General features: G+C 37.9%; 1 protein-coding gene across 1 annotated transcript; it reads right to left on the bottom strand.

Moving 5' to 3' along the window:
* Nucleotides 1–15700: 15700 nt before the first annotated feature.
* On the bottom strand, nt 15701–19299 carry LOC108320272 (3-oxoacyl-[acyl-carrier-protein] reductase 4). Its single transcript, XM_052878372.1, has 11 exons — nt 18911–19299; nt 18674–18816; nt 18159–18212; nt 17646–17726; nt 17523–17572; nt 17334–17433; nt 16988–17020; nt 16567–16701; nt 16379–16472; nt 16216–16298; nt 15701–16052 (listed from the first exon to the last, which is right to left on the bottom strand). Exons 1-11 carry the CDS (start codon nt 19074–19076, stop codon nt 16020–16022), a joined length of 972 nt encoding a protein of 323 aa, XP_052734332.1. The 5' UTR covers nt 19077–19299; the 3' UTR covers nt 15701–16019.

The raw sequence follows: 19299 nt of genomic DNA, 5'->3' as shown, positions 1-19299 counted from the left end.
ACCACGTATAGCTTATAAAACCTTTTGTTACGACCTAAGGTAGGGGTAATAATAAGGGTTAGAAAGTATATGAGCAGAGAGAATATTTAGTATAAGTTAATTAGAGTAAATAAATATAATATAAGTTAATTAGAGTAAATAAATATAGTATAAGTTAATTAGAGTAAATAAATATATATTTAGGGAAATATTCAATATAAGATATTTATAATTAAGGATATGTGCTAAGATAATATACGGAGAGATATTTATATTAAATATAGAGATATTTATATTAAATATAGAGATATTTATATAAATTATTGAATATTAAATATAGGGATATTTATATCAAATGCAGATATATTCTAGAGGAATATTTAATAAGAGATGGGCGGGAAATAATTAATATAAATAAGGTTAGAGTCCAGGGTTAAAGACAGGCTTTTGATTATTGAGTTTTGTGACAGACATTATTGTCTTGTGAGGGAGGTTATGCTCTCAAAGTAATTGAAGGAGGTTATGCTCCCAATTATTGTTTATCCTTGTTTATTCAGATATTACCATCAATAAAAGAGATTCATTCATCCAATATCATTCGTTTATTGTTCTGTTACGTGTGAGAGAGTGTGAAAGGTTGTATTTGGCTAGTTTACGTACTCAGGTACGTAACAATTGGTCCGACCTGCCGGATCCTAATAGAGACGAGTGAAAGACATCATGGAGGGAAGAATAAATGCAGTTGAAGGGAAACTGGAGAGCATGGAGCAGAGAATAAAGAACATGGAGTTCTCCCTAAGGAGGTTGAAGGCAGAGTTGAGTGGAATACGCCATGAAGTCCAAGCTCCAAATGGGAAGGGACTGCTGGAACCAAACGATAGTGGACTAACGGATCCGAACATGAGCGAACGGCCAGAACCGAACGATAGCAGACTGCTGGATCCGAACGTGAAAGAACGGACGGAACCTATAGAGAGAGGACTTACCGAGCCGAACGGGAGGAGACGACCAGAACCGAGCGTGAGAAAACTACCTGAACCAAACGGACTAGTATTGGAAGGAAGGATGAAGGCTTTGGAAGGAAGGGCAAATGGAAGAATCAATACCCTGGAGAGAACAATGGAGTCTGTGAAGAGATGGGCCGACAAAAAGAACAGGGGGCTTGCAGTGTTTGGTACACTGGCAGAAGGAAGAGCGCGACGTGAAGTAGCAGCGGCTGCAATCAATCCTGTTTGTAACCTTGCACTAATGATTGGAACAACAGATATCCCTGATTGGTGTTATGTAGAAGCTTGTGGAACCACTGCCAGAAATTGCTTTATTGAACCACCTTCCGCAGATGATTTGACTCTCCTTTATAACAAGTCTCCCATTTCACACGTCTCAAAGGCATGTACATTCAACTGAATAAACACTTGCAGATTGAAAATGATCTTTTGATCTCATATTTTCAAACTTCAATTTGTTGTCAACCAGCTTCCCTTTTTTCCTTGGAATTGTGTTTGATATTTTCTCTACCTTTTTTTTAATATAAAGGCACATGCGTTTTGGGATATAATACCATGTACACTGGTTCAATTGGTGTTTGTTTTTCTCTATATCCTGTATGGTTATGTAATAGTTGACGAGGCTGGAAGAACTGCTTGATGTTAGTTAAGAAATCATTTTATGCAGGTACTTAAATAATGATGATGATACAAAGGACGATACTCCTGGAACTCCAATAAATCACCATCATGATCTTTATCTTCTTCAACTGATCCAATATCTTTAATGTAAGAGAATGTTTTATCTTCTGGGAAAGCATCAAAATCAAAACTAATAACACCCTTTTCAAAGCGAACAGATAGGTTTTCAGTGAAATTTAGCATCAACACTCTCCCTAGTGTAGAGAATGGGAAGCAGGAACCTCATCACGAGTATACCGAGAATGATGAAGATGATGTTGTCAGAAGAGTTCCACAACGTGAAAGGTGTTCATTGGTCAGTCATGGATCAGGACTCAAACCGTGTTGTAAATTCATGTATGATAGAATGGAGGATAGGGTATGTGATGTATAGTATGACTCCTAACTAAATCATTACCATTTTACACTATTTCTTTTTTTGAAGTCTGATTATTTTTATTTAGCTTAATGCAATAGAAAACCGAATTAGAAAACATACAAGGGCATTTGTAGCTTCTGGTCTCTATGAAGAACCAACAGACCCCACATGTTACGATAGGGGTAATAATAAGGGTTGGAAAGTATATGAGCAGAAAGAATATTTAGTATAAGTTAATTAGACTAAATAAATATAGTATAAGTTAATTAGAGTAAATAAATATATATTTAGGGAAATATTCAATATAAGATATTTATAATTAAGGATATATGCTAGAATAATATACGGAGAGATATTTATATTAAATATTGGGATATTCATATTAAATATTAAATATAAGGATATTTATATTAAATGCAGATATATTTTAGAGGAATATTTAATAAGAGATGGGCGGGAATTAATTAATATAAATAAGGTTAGAGTCCAGGGTTAAAAGAGAGGCTTTTGATTATTGAGTTTTGTGACAGACATTATTGTCTTGTGAGAGAGGTTATGCTCTCAAAGTAATTGAAGGAGGTTATGCTCCCAATTATTGTTTATCCTTGTTTATTCAGATATTACCATCAGTAAAAGAGATTCATTCATCCAATATTATTCGTTTATTGTTCTATTCCGTGTGAGAGAGAGTGAAAGGTTGTATTTGGCTAGTTTACGTACTCAGGTACGTAACAATTGGTCCGACCTGCCGGATCATCATGGAGGGAAGAGTGAATGTCATTGAAGGAAGATTGGAGGTCATAGAAATCTCCATGGGAGGACTGGAGGCAGCAGTCCAGGAATTGGTGAAGGTGATGGGAGAGCGAGGTCGACGACATGAGGGAAATCCTGATGGAAGTCAGGGGTCTGTCAACAGGAGAAGGAATGAGGAGGACGAGAGAGATTGCAGCTGGCTAGATGGTGGACACCGAGAGGAGCAACCGTATTGGAGGAGAAGGGTAGACTTACCCATCTTCGAAGGAAGGGATCCTTTGAATTGGATCAATAGAGCGGACAAATTCTTTGAGCTACAAGGAGTGTCGGAGGAAGAAAAGTTGCGCCTAGCTTATATCAGCATGGAGGGAATCGCGGGAAACTGGTTCAGATTCTGGAGGGAGAAGGCCAGGAATCGTTCGTGGGCAGGATTAAAGGAGTCAATGGTGATCCGTTTTGGAGGAAGAAACCGGGGAACCATCTTTGAGAGACTGGCGGCCTGTAAACAATCAGGAACCGTGGAAGAATACATCCAAGAATTTGAAGTCTTGGTCGGCCAAACGAAAACAATGCCCGACGCACAGCTGATGGGGTACTTTATGGCAGGATTGCAGGAGGGGATCCGTAATCAACTCAGATTACTTGATCCACGGGAGTTGATGGACGTTATGAGACTGGCAAAGGACGTGGAAGAGTTCCAAGGGGGCATGAAGGCTGGGAGCGGAAGTGTGATCGAGAATCAATCTGGAGAAAAACCGAACGGGGTGGAAACGCGACTGGAGCTCAGTGGTCCGAACCAAGGCCGAACGGTAACTGCCGTGGAGAGCCGAGCAGACATCACGGAGAATGCAGAGACCGGACGAAAGGAAAGAAACGTGAGGGATCTACCTTATGAGGAATATGAAAAACGTAGGAAGGAAGGAAGGTGCTTTAGATGCGGCGAGCGGTTCGGTCCTGCGCACCGTTGTCCGGACAAGAGTTTGAGAGTCCTGATATATGCAGAGGACGACGAAGAATTTCCACCACCCAAACCTCCAGACTTGAATTGATGAGGAGCCATGAGATCAAGCTCCCCAATCCAACCTTGGGGACAAGGTTGTTTTGCAGCGAGGAGTAATGTTACGATCTAAGGTAGGGGTAATAATAAGGGTTGGAAAGTATATGAGCAGAAAGAATATTTAGTATAAGTTAATTAGACTAAATAAATATAGTATAAGTTAATTAGAGTAAATAAATATATATTTAGGGAAATATTCAATATAAGATATTTATAATTAAGGATATATGCTAGAATAATATACGGAGAGATATTTATATTAAATATAGGGATATTTATATTAAATATTAAATATAAGGATATTTATATTAAATGCAGATATATTCTAGAGGAATATTTTAATAAGAGATGGGCGGGAATTAATTAATATAAATAAGGTTAGAGTCCAGGGTTAAAAGAGAGGCTTTTGATTATTGAGTTTTGTGACAGACATTATTGTCTTGTGAGAGAGGTTATGCTCTCAAAGTAATTGAAGGAGGTTATGCTCCCAATTATTGTTTATCCTTGTTTATTCAGATATTACCATCAATAAAAGAGATTCATTCATCCAATATTATTCGTTTATTGTTCTATTCCGTGTGAGAGAGAGTGAAAGGTTGTATTTGACTAGTTTACGTACTCAGGTATGTAACACCACATCTGCGTCACAGGTAAATATAATACTTCCCTTTCTGTCCCATGCACACTGAAATTTGAAGGCAAAATTATGTTTTGTCATGGCTATATACCAACATTTTGAAGCACCAAAATTTAATTATGACTCTTGGATAACAAGATTGTTACGATTTTTTTCTTTTCTTAACTTGGGCATCAGATTTGATAATCTGATCTGTGACTGCAATGAATGATCTTTGAATGTGTGTAGATTGTCTAATAATTTGAATTTATATTATTTATCAGAGGAGCATTTTTGCTGTTGGCATGATTTGTTGTGATGCCGAAGGACGATTAAATGAGAAGTCAGTCATTCTGCAGAGCAGGTAATAGTCTCCATGTGCCATCAATACACATGTATCTGTGATCTCATCCGAGTATCAGACTGATATGTCTGTTTGCCGGTGTGTTGGATTTCTTTTATAAACATGTAACGAACATTCACAATAACAAAGTCAGACTATTCAACTTGACTAGAGCTTTTGCTAATGAGTGGAATGCTGTGATACAATTCTTAACAATTTGTGACCCATTATTTATTTAGGGAAATAATGGGAGATTTTAGGTTAAATCCTATATGGCATTGACTGTTTAAGGGCGACATTACATTATATTTTTGTCTTTTCAATTATATCTATCATACATGGGTCTGTTTTCTAATAACTTGGCAGTATTGAGCATTCTGGAGGGGAATGTGTTCGCCTTGACTTGCAACGTTTAAACCATTATTCAATTTTTCCTGGCCAGGTTAGTAATGTAAATTTGGTGGGTTAAAACCCTGGTTTTAAATGTGTAAATATAGCATATTTACAGGTTATAAATGGAAGATTTATGTTGATAGGTAGTTGGTATTGGAGGACATAATCCTAGTGGGCATTGCTTTATTGCATCTAAATTGGTGGATTCTATACCTATAATATCTGTTGCTGATGAGAATTTGAATCCTCTGAAGAAGCAAGCTATTGATAAGGAGAGTCAGTCTACTATTTATAAACAGAGAGAGTTATCGATGGTTTGTATAATGCATCTCCTTTATATTGTGCTATAGATTTCATTTTGATGAATTGTCAGAATATTTTTTAACTTTTGCTTTTACAGTTTTAACAATGACATTTTTTCTAAGGAATGGTCATAACTCATACGGCATTCATGTGGCACATGTAATATTGTATCCATTCCTACAAGTGACAGTTGAGATATAGATTTTGAAAGAAATTACGGTCTCAAATACTCTTGCTTGAGATACATCTTGCATTTCTGGTAGTATTTTATCATTTACGCATGCTTGTGGTGCTTAACAGATTATTGCCGCTGGTCCCTTTACTACGACAGACAATTTATTGTTTGAGCCTCTTACAGAACTGCTGCAATATGCAAAACGAAGACCACCACAGTTGCTTGTATTGGTAAACACCTCCTATACTGAATCCGCATATTTTTATCATAATTATTTTATTTTGCCTTTGACAATATGTGTTAGATCCTTTAAGCATGAAAACTTGGTGATGTTGACAAGTGGGTTTTGTGTCACGTCCCATTTATTACTGTGCTGAGTCACCTCTGTACTTCCATAAATGCGTCGTGCCACGTGTTCTGAGCGTTTGGAAATCCACCAACGAGCCGTGCATGTGCGCCACTTGTCAAAAAGGAACTTCTGAAGTCAATAGTGGGGTGCAGGTGTCGACGAGAGGGACGCTCGTCCGTCTGACAGTGGGATTTGAACAAAACTGATTTTTCTGGAAAATCTCCCACTCTCTCTCTCACGCGCACCTTCTCCCCTTCCAAACTCAGAATCTCCATTTCTCCTCCTTCTCTCTTGAACCCTTCTCCTTCTCTCTTCTGCAACTTACCACCATTATCTCCGTTCACGTTTCAGCACCGTAGGAACGTTCCCTGCACCGAGAGCTTCAGTTCAAACCGAACAACTTCCAGTTCTGGTAAGTTTCACTTGAGCGATCGTTTTTGATCTTCCTGGGAACGGTATTCAGCTGCATGTAACAGTGTAGGCTAAACTCTTCATTTTTCTTTTGGTTAGTTTAGTGGGGAAAGCTTAAGAGAAACGTTGAGAGAGCTTCTGTTAGACGAAACAAAATCCACCCCTTTAGGACGTTCACTACTGAATCCGGGTAAGGGAAGCTTATTGTGATTTAATTTATACTGTATGCTGTATGCATGTTCGGTATGGATTGTATACATGAATTGTATGCTGACGTATTAGTTATGAACGATCGCTATTACACTGAATGAATGTGGTATGCATTAGTTGATTCGTATGCTGATGGTTGCTTGGTAGGAATGATTAATGAGAATCTTATAAAGTATGTAATTTGATATTTTGATACGATGTATAAAGTATGAACTGAAATATGATAATATGAATTCTGTAATGTATGAGATTTATGGTGGAGATAGATTATAAGATATGAATCATATGAAAAATCTGGGCAAAATAATAATTCTTACTTTGATAATGCGCGCTCGTCATCGAACGGTCTTCTACCGTTCGGTTTTCCCTGATAATGATTTAGAGTAGGATTTCTTTCATTTGGGAAGGATTCGACTTAAGAACGAGCGTCCCCTTTTGAAATACTATTTTGAGCGTTCGTCCTAATAGCGCTCGGATTATACCAAGCGTTCGTCTTAAGTAGCGCTCGGTCTTACACTGAGCGTTCGTCCTAAATTGTGCCCGGTCATCTATTGAACGTTCGTCCTAAGTGGCGCTCGGTCTCAGACCGAACGCCCGTCCATTTCCGTAAATGGTAATGAGCGAGAATAGCGCTCGTCCTGAATTCCCATAAGTGTTCGTCCTAAACTTAAATAGCGTTCGTCCAATATATTTAGTGACGTTCGTCCAAGTCTTCGGTGACGTTCGTCCAAATTATTTATTAAACGCCTACTTTCGCGCTCGGTCATTGACTGGCGGTTTGTACCCTGAATTTAATCGTGTTCGGTTTATTTTATCCACACAAGTTTGTGATGTATCTATCCATTGGATTCGTTCCAGAGTCATTGAACTTAAATTATTCTAGATATTTTCCCGATCGTACTAGAGTTAGTTCATTTAACTAATTCAAGAAGTCTTTCTCGGTCTTGCCCTCGATGTTCGTCCTCGTTATGAAGAGGAGTGAACGTTCGTCTTTTTAAGAAAGTGGAACATATAATGAAAATGTATTTAAGGGGATGAATTATGATGTGCGAACACTATGAGAACGGAAATTATGATTATTGAATTTGAACGAGCGTTCCAGGGAGGAACGACTCTTGGTTGGAAATTTAGATTTGTAAAGTATGAATGTGGCAAGCTTAGTTGGCGGGTCATCCTGATATTCCGTGAGTGCTCGTTCTCAGGTAGAGAGGAGTATGTCATGTGTGGGAATGGCAGGAGGTCTTAGTCCATAACTGTAACTTGGACAGAACGGACTAACCTCAGGTGGCTGCTGGCAAGTATTCTAGCTATCCCACCTGGGTGCACGGACGTCGTAGCTACACAGAATTCATACAGTCCGGACAGTCGGTCTAGTATCAGGATTTTAATTGAGTTATGGATGAAATGAATGTATGTATTATGATTCACTTGATATATGCGATATGTATGAAATGTATGTTTTGGCTTGAATTAAATTCAATAAGCTTACCCTGTGTCTCTTTCTTGTGTTGTCGTTCGTTCTTGAACCTTCGTCTTGTCTATGCAATGATCATCCTTGTGGATGTGAGCAGATGGAGAGGCGTTACTGGAAGAAACACTGGAAGAAGAAAATTTGGAGGACGCCAACCTCGTAGAAGTAGAAGTGAAGGCCGAACAATAAGGGCGTTCGGTTTTTAGTTATAGTAGTTAGAATAGCGAGCGGCTGTGAGCGAGCGCTCTTTTGTGAATTGTAAATAGTTGGACGTTCGGTCTTTATTTTTGTAAACCGTTCGTCCTTATCTTTTTGTGAACGCTCGTTGTTTTATGTACATTTACGGCCGTTCGGCCTCTTTCGTTATTGTCGCTCCCTGTGTTTTAAAACTGTTTTGAATTATTAATATATGTGATTATTCTAAGTATATAGTTGATGACTGTATAATTTTGGGATGTTACATTATTGGTATCAGAGCAGTTTTGTTCTCTTAAGGACGCTGTAGGTTATGAGTGCATTGCATTTTGCTGTGTGCTGATTGTGGGATTGATGAGTTATTGTTTTAACTCTTAAGTCATGACTAACGTTCGTTTTCTCTGGTCCAGAGAACAATGGCACCTAGACTTCCTCCTCCCGCACTGGAAATCAATTTATCTGATTTCCAATCTCAGGTATGATCATTACATAAAAAGAAACGGCATAATGATTTTAAACACTTAAGAATTAAACTTCAGAACTGTTCCTTGAACTAGCAGAATATCGTTCAGCAATGGTTCAGTTTGGCTATGATGCTTACATAATTATTTTTTGGCTTAATTACCTACTTAGTCCCCATGTTCAGAGGTAATTTGTTGTTTAGTACCCGGTTTTAAAAATGTAGGCATTTGATACCTATGTTTTGAAATTTGTATCAATTGAATCCTACCCACTTAACGCCGTTATAAATCTAACGTTTTTCTGACATCAACTTTGAATTGTGGACGAGCGGTAGTGGACGAGCGTCCTCTTAGTGGACGAGCAATTGATAACGCTCGCCCTGTGGACGCAAGTACGTTCAGTGGACGCTCGTCCAGCGAAGATGTCAACTTGAAGTGGATCGTCTTACAAAGAGTGCTCACTTCCTAGCTGTCAACTTGAAGATGTCCATGACCAACTTGGCCAAGCTCTACATCAAAGAGATCGTTTGTCTGCATGGAGTGCCGTCCAGCATCATCTCTGACCGAGACACAAGATTCACCTCTCGGTTTTGGCAGTCGTTGCAAAGCGAACTGGGCAGCAGACTCCAAATGAGTTCAGCGTACCATCCTCAGACGGACGGTCAATCCGAGAGAACAATCCAGACGCTCGAAGATTTATTACGGACGTGCGTACTGAATCACATGGGCGTTTGGGATGAAATACTGCCGTTAGTAGAGTTCACCTACAACAACAGCTTCCAGTCCAGCATTGGAATGGCTCCCTTCGAAGCACTTTACGGACGCAAATGCCGCACGCCACTTTGCTGGTTTCAAGAAGGAGAAAACATATTGACGGGACCAGAGCTCGTTCAACAAACGACTGAAAAGGTGAAATTAATTCAAGAGAGGCTGAAGACGTCAAGGAGCCGGCAGAAGTCATATGCAGACAAGAGAAGAAGACCATTAGAATTCAAAGTTGGTGACCATGTCTTTCTAAGGATAAATCCAACTACGGGAGCAGGAAGAGCATTGCGTTCAAAGAAATTATCTCCTAAGTTCGTGGGGCCGTACCAGATCACAAGGAAGATTGGACCTGTTGCATACGAGCTAGCCCTACCTCCACAATTGTCCAACCTTCATCCAGTATTTCACGTGTCTCAACTCCAGAAGTACGTAGCTGATCCCTCGCACATATTGGAGCTGGAGGTCGTTCGTCTTCGACAAGACCGAACGTTAGAAATGAAGCCGATTCGCATTGAAGACGAACGCACTAAATTACACAAAGGGAAGGACGTTCGTTTGGTGAAAGTGGTGTGGGACGACAAGACTGGCGATTCTACTTGGGAAGTTGAGGATGCCATGAAGGACTTATACCCTCATCTATTCCCTGGTAAGTCTTCAATTTTCGAGGACGAAAATTTTTGTAGATAGGGGGATTGTCACGCCCCAATAATTACTCCGCTGAGTCACCACTGTGCTCTCATTAATGCACCGTGACACGCACACCCTTCCATTAAAACGCACTCACACTCACACTGCATGCATGCTGACAAGTGTCACTTTGGAACGTTCTAAAACATTAGTGGGATCCAAGTGGCAGCCGGCGAGTGGACGTTCGTCCTGCCTGGGAAGAGAAACTTGATTTCTGGAAAACTCTTCCCCTTCTCTGCACACTTCATCTCCTTCCTCAAACTCTCTGACCTCTCAAATTCTCTACCTTCTCTCTAAAACCTCCATTCTTCTCTCTACCATAACTCACGTTCTCCTTCTCCGATCCAATTTCAGAAACCGTAGAGGAGATCCAGACGTCCTGAGCTTTCCATCAAACCGAACCATTTCCAGTTCTGGTAAGTTCACTTGGACGTTCGTTTCTGGAATCTCTACAAACTTTGATCCAACTGCATGCATGGGCGTGAACTCAGTTCTTTCGTCTTCTTTTTGTAACTTTTAGTGGAAGAGTTTAAGAGGAACGTTGAGAATAGAAAGTCACCTTGGACAAGTAGAAACCACTCATCTTAGAACGCGCACTACAATCCGGGTAAGGGAAGCTTATTAGATTTAATTCATGTGATCTCTGTACTGCATGTGCGTGTGTGAAGTTTGAAAATATGATTATGATTCTGAGATGATATATGAAAAGTGATGCATGTATGTACTGAGAATTTTATGCTTGTGTATATGAATGATCTGTAAAGTTGTATGTTGTATGATCTTGGTATTGGATGATTGGATATGATTTTTAATTCAAAGCTTGAGAAGTATAAGATATGTTATGATATGATTAAATGAATGTAAGTATACTGGAAAATATGGTTACTGTGTGTGGAATGTAAATATGAAAATCCTATGAAAATGAACGTTCGTATCGATACGGTCATTGACCGTTCGGTAGTCCTGGTAAATTCCTTGAAGTAGTCGAACCCTTTCATTTGGAAAGGATTTCCCTTGAGAACGAACGCCCTCTTAAATATAGTTTTACGTTTGAGCGTTCGGCCAAACGTAGACATCTTGAGTGTTGGGTAAGAATTTGAGAAGCCTGAAAATGTCTCTTTGAACTCTTAGTCAAATTATTAAAGTATCTCATCTTATATATAAATTCCAAATTTTCTATGATTTTGAATCAGAGGATAGCCTCGACCTAAAAGCGTACGTCCTAAGTGGCGCTCGGTCTCAGACCGAACGCTCGTCCAAAAAGAGTAAATGATAAGTAGCGCTCGGTCCTATACCGAACGCTCGTTCTTCCGTAATTATCAAACGAGCGGTAATAGCGTTCGTCCTGAATTGAAATAGCGTCTGTCCTGAATTGAAATAGCGTCCGTCCTGAATTGAAATAGCGTCCGTCCTGAATCGAAATAGCGTCCGTCCTGATTTAAATAGCGTTCGTCCAATCGATCTATTGATGTTCGTCCTCTATTACAAAGAGGGCTGGACGTTCGTCTTTTTATAAAAATGGAACTAAGAATGAAAGTGTGAACAAGAGGAAATATTAAGAAGTGCGAATGGTGTAAGAGAGGAAATTATGATTATTGAAATTGAACGAGCGTTCCAGGGAGGAACGACTCTGGGTTGGAAATTGAGATTTGTAAAGTATGAATGTGGCAAGCTTAGCTGGCGGGTCGTCCTGATATTCCGTGAGTGCTCGTTCTCATGTAGAGAGGAGTATGTCATGCGTGGGAATGGCAGGAGGTCTTAGTCCATAACTGTAACTTGGACAGAACGGACTAACCTCAGGTGGCTGCTGACGAGTATTTCAGCTATCCCACCTGGGTGCACGGACGTCGTAGCTACACAGAATTCATACAGTCCGGACAGTCGGTCTAGTATCAGGATTTTAATTGAATTATGGATGAATTGAATGTATGTATTATGATTTACTTGATATATGTGGTATGTATGAAATGTATGTTTGGATTGAATTAAATTCAATAAGCTTACCCTGTGTTATTTCCTTGTGTTGTCGTTCGTCCACGAACTTTCGTTTTGTCTATGCAATGATCATCCATGTGGATGTGAGCAGACGGGGAGGCGCTACTTGAAGAAACACTGGAAGAAGAAAATTTGGAGGACGCCAACCTCGTAGAAGTGGAAGTGAAGGCCGAACAGTAGAGGCGTTCGGTTTTTAGTTAGATTAGCGAGTGGTTGTGAGCGAGCGCACTTTTATGGTTTGTATATAGTTGGACGTTCGGTCATTGTTTTGTAAACCGTTCGTCCTTATCTTTTGTAAACGCTCGTTAAATTATGTACATTTACGGCCGTTCGGCCTTTTTCGTTATTGTCGCTCCCTGTGTTTTAAAACTGTTTTGAATTATTAATATATGTGATTATTCTAAGTATATAGTTGATGACTGTATAATTTTGGGATGTTACAGGTTGATGTTGGGTTCAGGAAATATCAGAAACAACTAATGCCCTTCAATTTTTGAGTCAGCTTCTATCCACTTTACCCACCTGCAGAAAGTGTCCCCTTGGACTTTTCGCTTGCTCCAGAAGCCCTTAAACTTTCATTGGTTCCGGACGTACTTATCCTACCTTCAGACATCAAGCACTTTGTCAAGGTAAAAAAAAAGTCTTCACCTCATTAGATGTTTCAGTTTCATCAAACCCCAAATAAGCCGGTAGTTTTGGTTACTTTTTAATGATAAAATGTTCAGAAATATGATAGGACTCCTAATAAGGGATGGGCCTGTTAATCAACATGAAACAATTATAGAGGGAGCAAGGCCCAAGATATGGAATGTTTACGTGAGAAGAAAGAAAAGGGGATTAGGAAAAGAAAGGGAAGTTAGTTAGAGAGGGGAATGACGTGTCAGAGGGAAGGGGAATTCGGTTATAGGAGAGAGAATAGAGAGTGTGAGGGGATACGAAGGGGAGGTGGTGAGTTGGTTAGGAGGAGAGTCATCCTCTGGTTAGGAGTGAGAGCACTCTGGGTTTTACTGGTGATTGTAGAGCTTTCAGCTCCATAACTTTTCTTCTGCATAATACTTGAATAATATACCTGTGATATTCAGTTTTATTGTTGGGTTTCTATCAAAATAACTCTCCACCCTGCAGGTACTTAGCAGCGAAAGTGAAGGCATAAATAACACGAAATGAAGAAATTTGCAGCTGTCAATCCGGGTAGACTAGCCAAGGGGGAAGGAGGGGGAACTTTTGTAGAGCTTGATTATGGTGGGGGTTCCAATCTAATTAACGCTTCAATTGTTGGCATATGATGATGAAGATTCGTTTTGTTAAGGTAACCACTGAATTAACCTACATGATGTTAGTTATTTTGTTGAATCGAAACAGTAAAAATGTTTCCTCTACAAACCACATCGGCCAGACCACCCGTTTAATTAATCAATACATTAATCATATTTATTACTTTAGAAAATTTTATTTTTTTGTATGTACACTAATCATATTTCACTTGTCATTTTACAAGATATATATTATATTATATTCAGTTTTATACTACAATTTTAATAATTTAATTAGGGAATCTAGTTGTGCACCTTGTAAACTTATTTGTCTTTAGATTATAATGTCTTAAAACGAGGAACACAATTTGAATTACCTTCGTTATAAAAATTAAGCAATAAAGTTTAGGTGTTTTTTTTACACAATTAGATAGTTGATTCATGCGATGAACAAAATAAATATTTAAGACAATATCATATTGAAACGATAAATGTAAAATAGAAACTGTAAAGAATTTTTAAAGACAATGTAATATAATATTTAAGTTAATAAATTATGTCTTAATTATATTAAATTCTGAATAGCTTTCTTGTAAGTATTAGAAATTATATCATACAAATAATTTCATGTGAAAATTTACTCATAATTTTACATATGGATTGTGTAAAATTATGTCGTAATAAGCAACAAATCACTATCTAATATTTGATTCTGCCTTGGTGATAGGACTTCCGCAGTCAGTCAGTCATTTAATATTTTTTAGGTTTAATCCTTTTCGACATCCTATTTATCTACGAATGTCTCAATTGGGTCCTCGTTTTTTAAAGTGTATCAAAATGGTCCCTAATTTTGAAAATTGATATCAATTGAGTCCTTTCCGTTAAGTTGGCTGGACGGCGTTAAAAAAATTGATGAGTGGATGCTGAGATGGCGAACGAACGCTCGTCCACCAGCGAACGAACGCTCGTCCACCAGCGAACGAACGCTCGTCGACCACCGAACGAACGGTCGTCCAGTGTGGAACGAACGGTCGTCCAGCAATAAGAGGTCGACGAGCGTTCGTTCTCTAGTGGACGAGCGTTCGTTCGCTGGTGGACGAGCGTTCGTTCGTCATCTCAGCATCCACTCATCAATTTTTTTAACGCCGTCCAACCAACTTAACGGAAAGGACTCAATTGATATCAATTTTCAAAATTAGAGACCATTTTGATACACTTTAAAAAACGAGGACCCAATTGAGACATTCGTACATAAATAGGGATGTCGAAAAGGATTAAACCTATTTTTTACTATTCATTCCTGTTGAGTTTCTCTTGGTCTTAAGTTTCAGTTTTCATGCTTGCAAAATTTTTACGATTCACCATGCAAGCAACTTGTTAGTTAGTAAAAACGGCGTTGTCGAATCTATAAGAACGTGAAGCATTTTTAAAGTCCTATGCTAGTCAAGTCAATTGGAAAATAAATGAATTTGGTTGTATTCAAGTTTGTTTAACTTCATAAGCAGATGAACTTCTTTGACCAAAATTTTGGTACTTTTATTATAAAAAAATTACCGTAGGTTCGGACATTTCCAGTTGTGAAAATTTTAACTTAATTTTATTTTTACTTTTTTATGATCTAAGTAATAAATATAAAACTCATCACTTTATAAAACCGGTGTCTAACTATTGTACTTAAATCGAAGTATAACTTCATAGCTTTAATTAGTATGGTTTTAACTTTAATAAATAAATCAATGTGTAATTTTAATGACATTTTCACATCTTTTTATTTTTAAATTTTATGTAAATTGGAAAATTATTATGCGATTAAAGTTTTAGATTTTATGCGATAGTTTTAATTACATTTCGAGGATGATTACATTTAGGAAGATGTCGCTATAACAATAAGTTTTAGATGCCGATCTTAATTTTTACCTTCAATTATTTCATCACAAATTTGGACACGATGCAAATACCTCAATAAACTTGATAACTTTTTAAAGAAATTTAAAAGTGCTTTCATAAATAACAATTACTTTCTTAAATTTGGTATGTTGAGAAGATTTTCTAACTTCATACGAAATCTACGAAATCTACAAGAAGGATTAGAAGTCCAATTAAGATCCGATATAACTAAACCTTATGCTATCAAAGAAAAGAAATTTAACTATTCTTTCCCTCTAAACTAAAGTTACTTGTGTAAATATAAACATAAAAATTTAAAATTTAAAATCTACAATATTTTTAAACAGAGTCGCATTATAATTCAGCATGTTTCCATAATGGGCAGGTTTCTAGTTAATAAACATTGCAGTTTCCGTAATGAACATCCAAGAAAGAAAAGCTAGGGCAAAAGCGACAGAGTTGCTTATCAGAATTATGCGTATTCCGCGAACATGACCATAAATCCCAAAAGGGAACAAAAGATGCAGAACATCTTGAATTTCACCATGAAGTTCAAATAAGCCTCTACTACGGTAAACTAACTTAAACAAAACTCAGGCAAAGAACAAACTATCACCTTGCAGCAGGAGTTTGCAAAAGCTCACGTTGCCAGTGTAAACAGATTGCTGGATTACATCACCATACCTCCATCAATGGTGAAAACCTGCGCCAACCAATTCTAGTCTAAATAAATGCTTTATGTGATAAGTGGAAATGTTAACTCTCCAAAAGAAAAAGGGAAAAAACGTAAACGACGTAAGTTATCCCTAACGCATAACTTGATTTAAAAAAAAAAAGGTTTGGTTAATTTTACTTCCCTATTTTACCTGCCCAGTGATGTAACTAGAAGCTTGATTAAGAGCCAAGAATTCCACCAGTCCGGCAACTTCCTCTGGTTGGCCATATCTTCCTGAATCCAAGTTGAAAACGGCAAGTTAACAAAAAAATTTAACAATTTAGAACCTCCATTAAAGTATTCCCAGTGTTCACCTAATGGGATTGTCTCCAATATCTTTTTCTCAATGTCCTGTCCTAACTTGGCAGTCATGTCAGATGCAATAAACCCGGGAGCAACTGCATTAACCTGGCAAAGGAAACCAGGTTTAAGTTAACTCCGTCAACTGACATTGCAAGCCTTTGATGCTAGAAAGAAAATGCATAAATATTTGGTAAATTACGGTGATGTTTCTGCTAGCGTATTCCTTTGCAACTGTTTTTGTGAGGCCAATTACTCCTGCTTTTGCAGCACTATAATTGGCTTGCCCAACATTGCCAACCAAACCAACAACTGACGCAATATTGACTATCCTTCCCTACAAGAAACAATTTACATGAAAGTGAATATCTTAGTTACCATTAGCTGTCATCTTGCAAGCCATAAAATAAGATAGCTGTAGAATGGATGCTAAAAGCACTAAATTTAAAAAAGGAAAAAATATTTTCACTTTAGGAATAATTAATCACTTCACATATTAATGATATTAAAATGATTAATGGGTAACCAGTCATTGAATTAATTAACCTGTCCATTGAACTTTTTCACCAAGGATTTCTCCAAAAAGAGAATCATAATAAAAGAACAGTTTAGCGGTATGTCACCTTCTTCTTCTTCATCATAACTTTAGCAGCAGCCTGCAAAAATAAACTAGCTCAGATCCAATTGAAAAGAAGAGAAAAAAAACCAAGCTTTTGGGTTTGAGACAATGCTTTCTTGATTTATTTATTTAAAAATAATTTCAGAAATGCCTCCCTATTTTCAAATTGCTTGTCATTGTTTCCAAAGATTTATACATAACATTTTAAGCAGGGCTTTTTCAAAAAATATATATTTTACTTACAAATCTTCATAAACAAGTGACATTTTTATAATTATATTATAAAACAGAAAATGATTTCTCAAGCTAAACATGAATTTCACGCAAACTCTGATTGAAAACATATTTACCTGTATGCAAAGAAAAACACCAGTTAGATTTAGATCAATAACCTCCTGCCATTGAGATTTCTTCATTCTCATTAATAAACCATCTCTAGTTAAGTTATTCCTGAAAGACATTATAATATTTATTTGAGAATGACTGGAGAAAAAGAGAGGGAAGGAAGGGGGCTAGCTCAACCACCGGAGTCTTCCAACTTACCTGCATTGTTTATCAATACATCAACTGTTCCCCAAGCATCCACTGCCTGTAGATGTAAAAGTTACGAAGCAGCCAGAGTAGAATAAGGTAAATGTAATGATTCCAGAATATTTGCTCACAGTTTTAATCATAGCCTCCACATCAGCTTCGTTAGAAACATCTCCACCAAATGTAAGAGCTTGCCCACCAAATTCCTCAATCTAAAAGAAGAGAATCAAACAAATAAGACATAATTAAAACAATGTAAAATGCGTAACCAAACAAATCAATGCAATTCAGGCAATCACTCCTTTCTCCTGAGTAAGAGAAAAAAATTAGACATCCATGTGTTATCGGGGCAATCCTCTAGCACGGCACCACCAACTTATAATCATCATAACAAGCATTTTAGACAACAAAATTGATAATCACTATAATAACAAATATGCTGATATTGTAGGATATCCGAATCTCAAGTATATCGTTAATGAAGAAAATGTATAATAAAATAATGAAAGTAATCTTATAGGTTCACATAGTAAATAACTCTACATTATGGCCCAAAATATGACATCTGCACGAAAGCTATATCACAAACAGTAACTGTGCGCACAAAAAAGTAATCACACAAACTTCAGGAGGAAAATTTCTACCTCCTTGGAAACCTCCTCGGCTTCCTTCGATGACCTTGCATAGTTGACCAGAACCTGTAATACAAGGCAAGTTACTAAACATCAGGATCCCAAAGCAAATCACGATAGTATTACAGCAATATAGACAACTTTAAGCTCTTAAAGAAAATTCCATGGAATACTCTATATCGTGACAAAATTTGAAAAAAACAAAAAACAGATTTAACAAGAAAACTGCGTATCCAAAAATCTGGATCTTCAATATTGCGTCACAATCGCCAGAAGCATTTTCTTATGTGTCAAATTTTAAATCTAAAGAAGTTCAACCGACTTAAACTGCACATTATCACTCGTAGTCTCACGCAACTTAAAAACTAGCAAATTCAAAAGCAACAATTTGAAAATGAGATACATATATACATACGTACACTGTGTGAAATGCACAAAATATAATCAACAGTCAGTTTCATTTTAGTTTTTTTACGACAGTGAATCGTTCATTATCAGATTACGCTCAACGATAGGCGAAGACGAACCTTGCAACCTGCTTTGCCTAACGACAGTGCAATTGCTCGGCCAATACCTCTGGAAGCTCCAGTCACCACTACAACCGGCGCTTCCACTTTCTGAGTTGCTCCGGTTCCCGCTTCCTCCAGAGTAGCAACCTGCGCCTTCACACCTGCACTTACGCGTATCAAATAATCACCAAAACTGAACACGCGTACATAGTAACGAGTGAAAAGCAAAACGCAAAGAAAAAAACAAATCGGTACCAGAGGATCTAAACGGAGCATTCGATTGGTGACGAAGACCGGAAACGGAACGGTGATTCGTGAGAACCGGAGACCATTGCCGGATCTGACAGACTTTCCGGTTACCAGAGGCGGCAAAGTTGGCGGTTCGAAGAGCGACACAATTGGATCCGGTAATAGAAGCCATGAGTGTTCTTAAAACGCAACGAGAAGCGAAAATGGAAGAAGAAGCCAGAGAGAAAATAAACGTGAAGGAGAGAAAGAAAGTGTGTTGCAGTTTTTAAAACAGATTTAGTTGTGGTTGTTAAGATTAGTGTTTGCGTTGGAAGCTCCGCAGAGAGTGAATGTTGCAAAAGAGAGGGCGATGGTAACGAAGGGAGTGTGGTCTGTGAGAGGGGAGGCTGCAATTA

The sequence above is a fragment of the Vigna angularis genome, chromosome 5, assembly GCF_016808095.1.
Source record: "Vigna angularis cultivar LongXiaoDou No.4 chromosome 5, ASM1680809v1, whole genome shotgun sequence".
Taxonomy (NCBI): domain Eukaryota; kingdom Viridiplantae; phylum Streptophyta; class Magnoliopsida; order Fabales; family Fabaceae; genus Vigna; species Vigna angularis.
Note: the sequence above shows the minus strand (reverse complement) of the source record. Positions and strands in the feature narration are given on the sequence as shown.

What these genes read in the sequence shown, in the direction of transcription:
- LOC108320272 (XM_052878372.1), bottom strand. Translation starts at nt 19,076, where the DNA reads ATGGCTTCTATTACCGGATCCAATTGTGTCGCTCTTCGAACCGCCAAC. An exon ending in TAGGCAAAGCAGGTTGCAAG is followed by an intron (nt 18,213 to 18,673) that starts GTTCGTCTTCGC and finishes CTTGTATTACAG; the next exon opens with GTTCTGGTCAACTATGCAAG. An exon ending in CTAGTTACATCACTGGGCAG is followed by an intron (nt 16,053 to 16,215) that starts GTAAAATAGGGA and finishes TGGTTGGCGCAG; the next exon opens with GTTTTCACCATTGATGGAGG.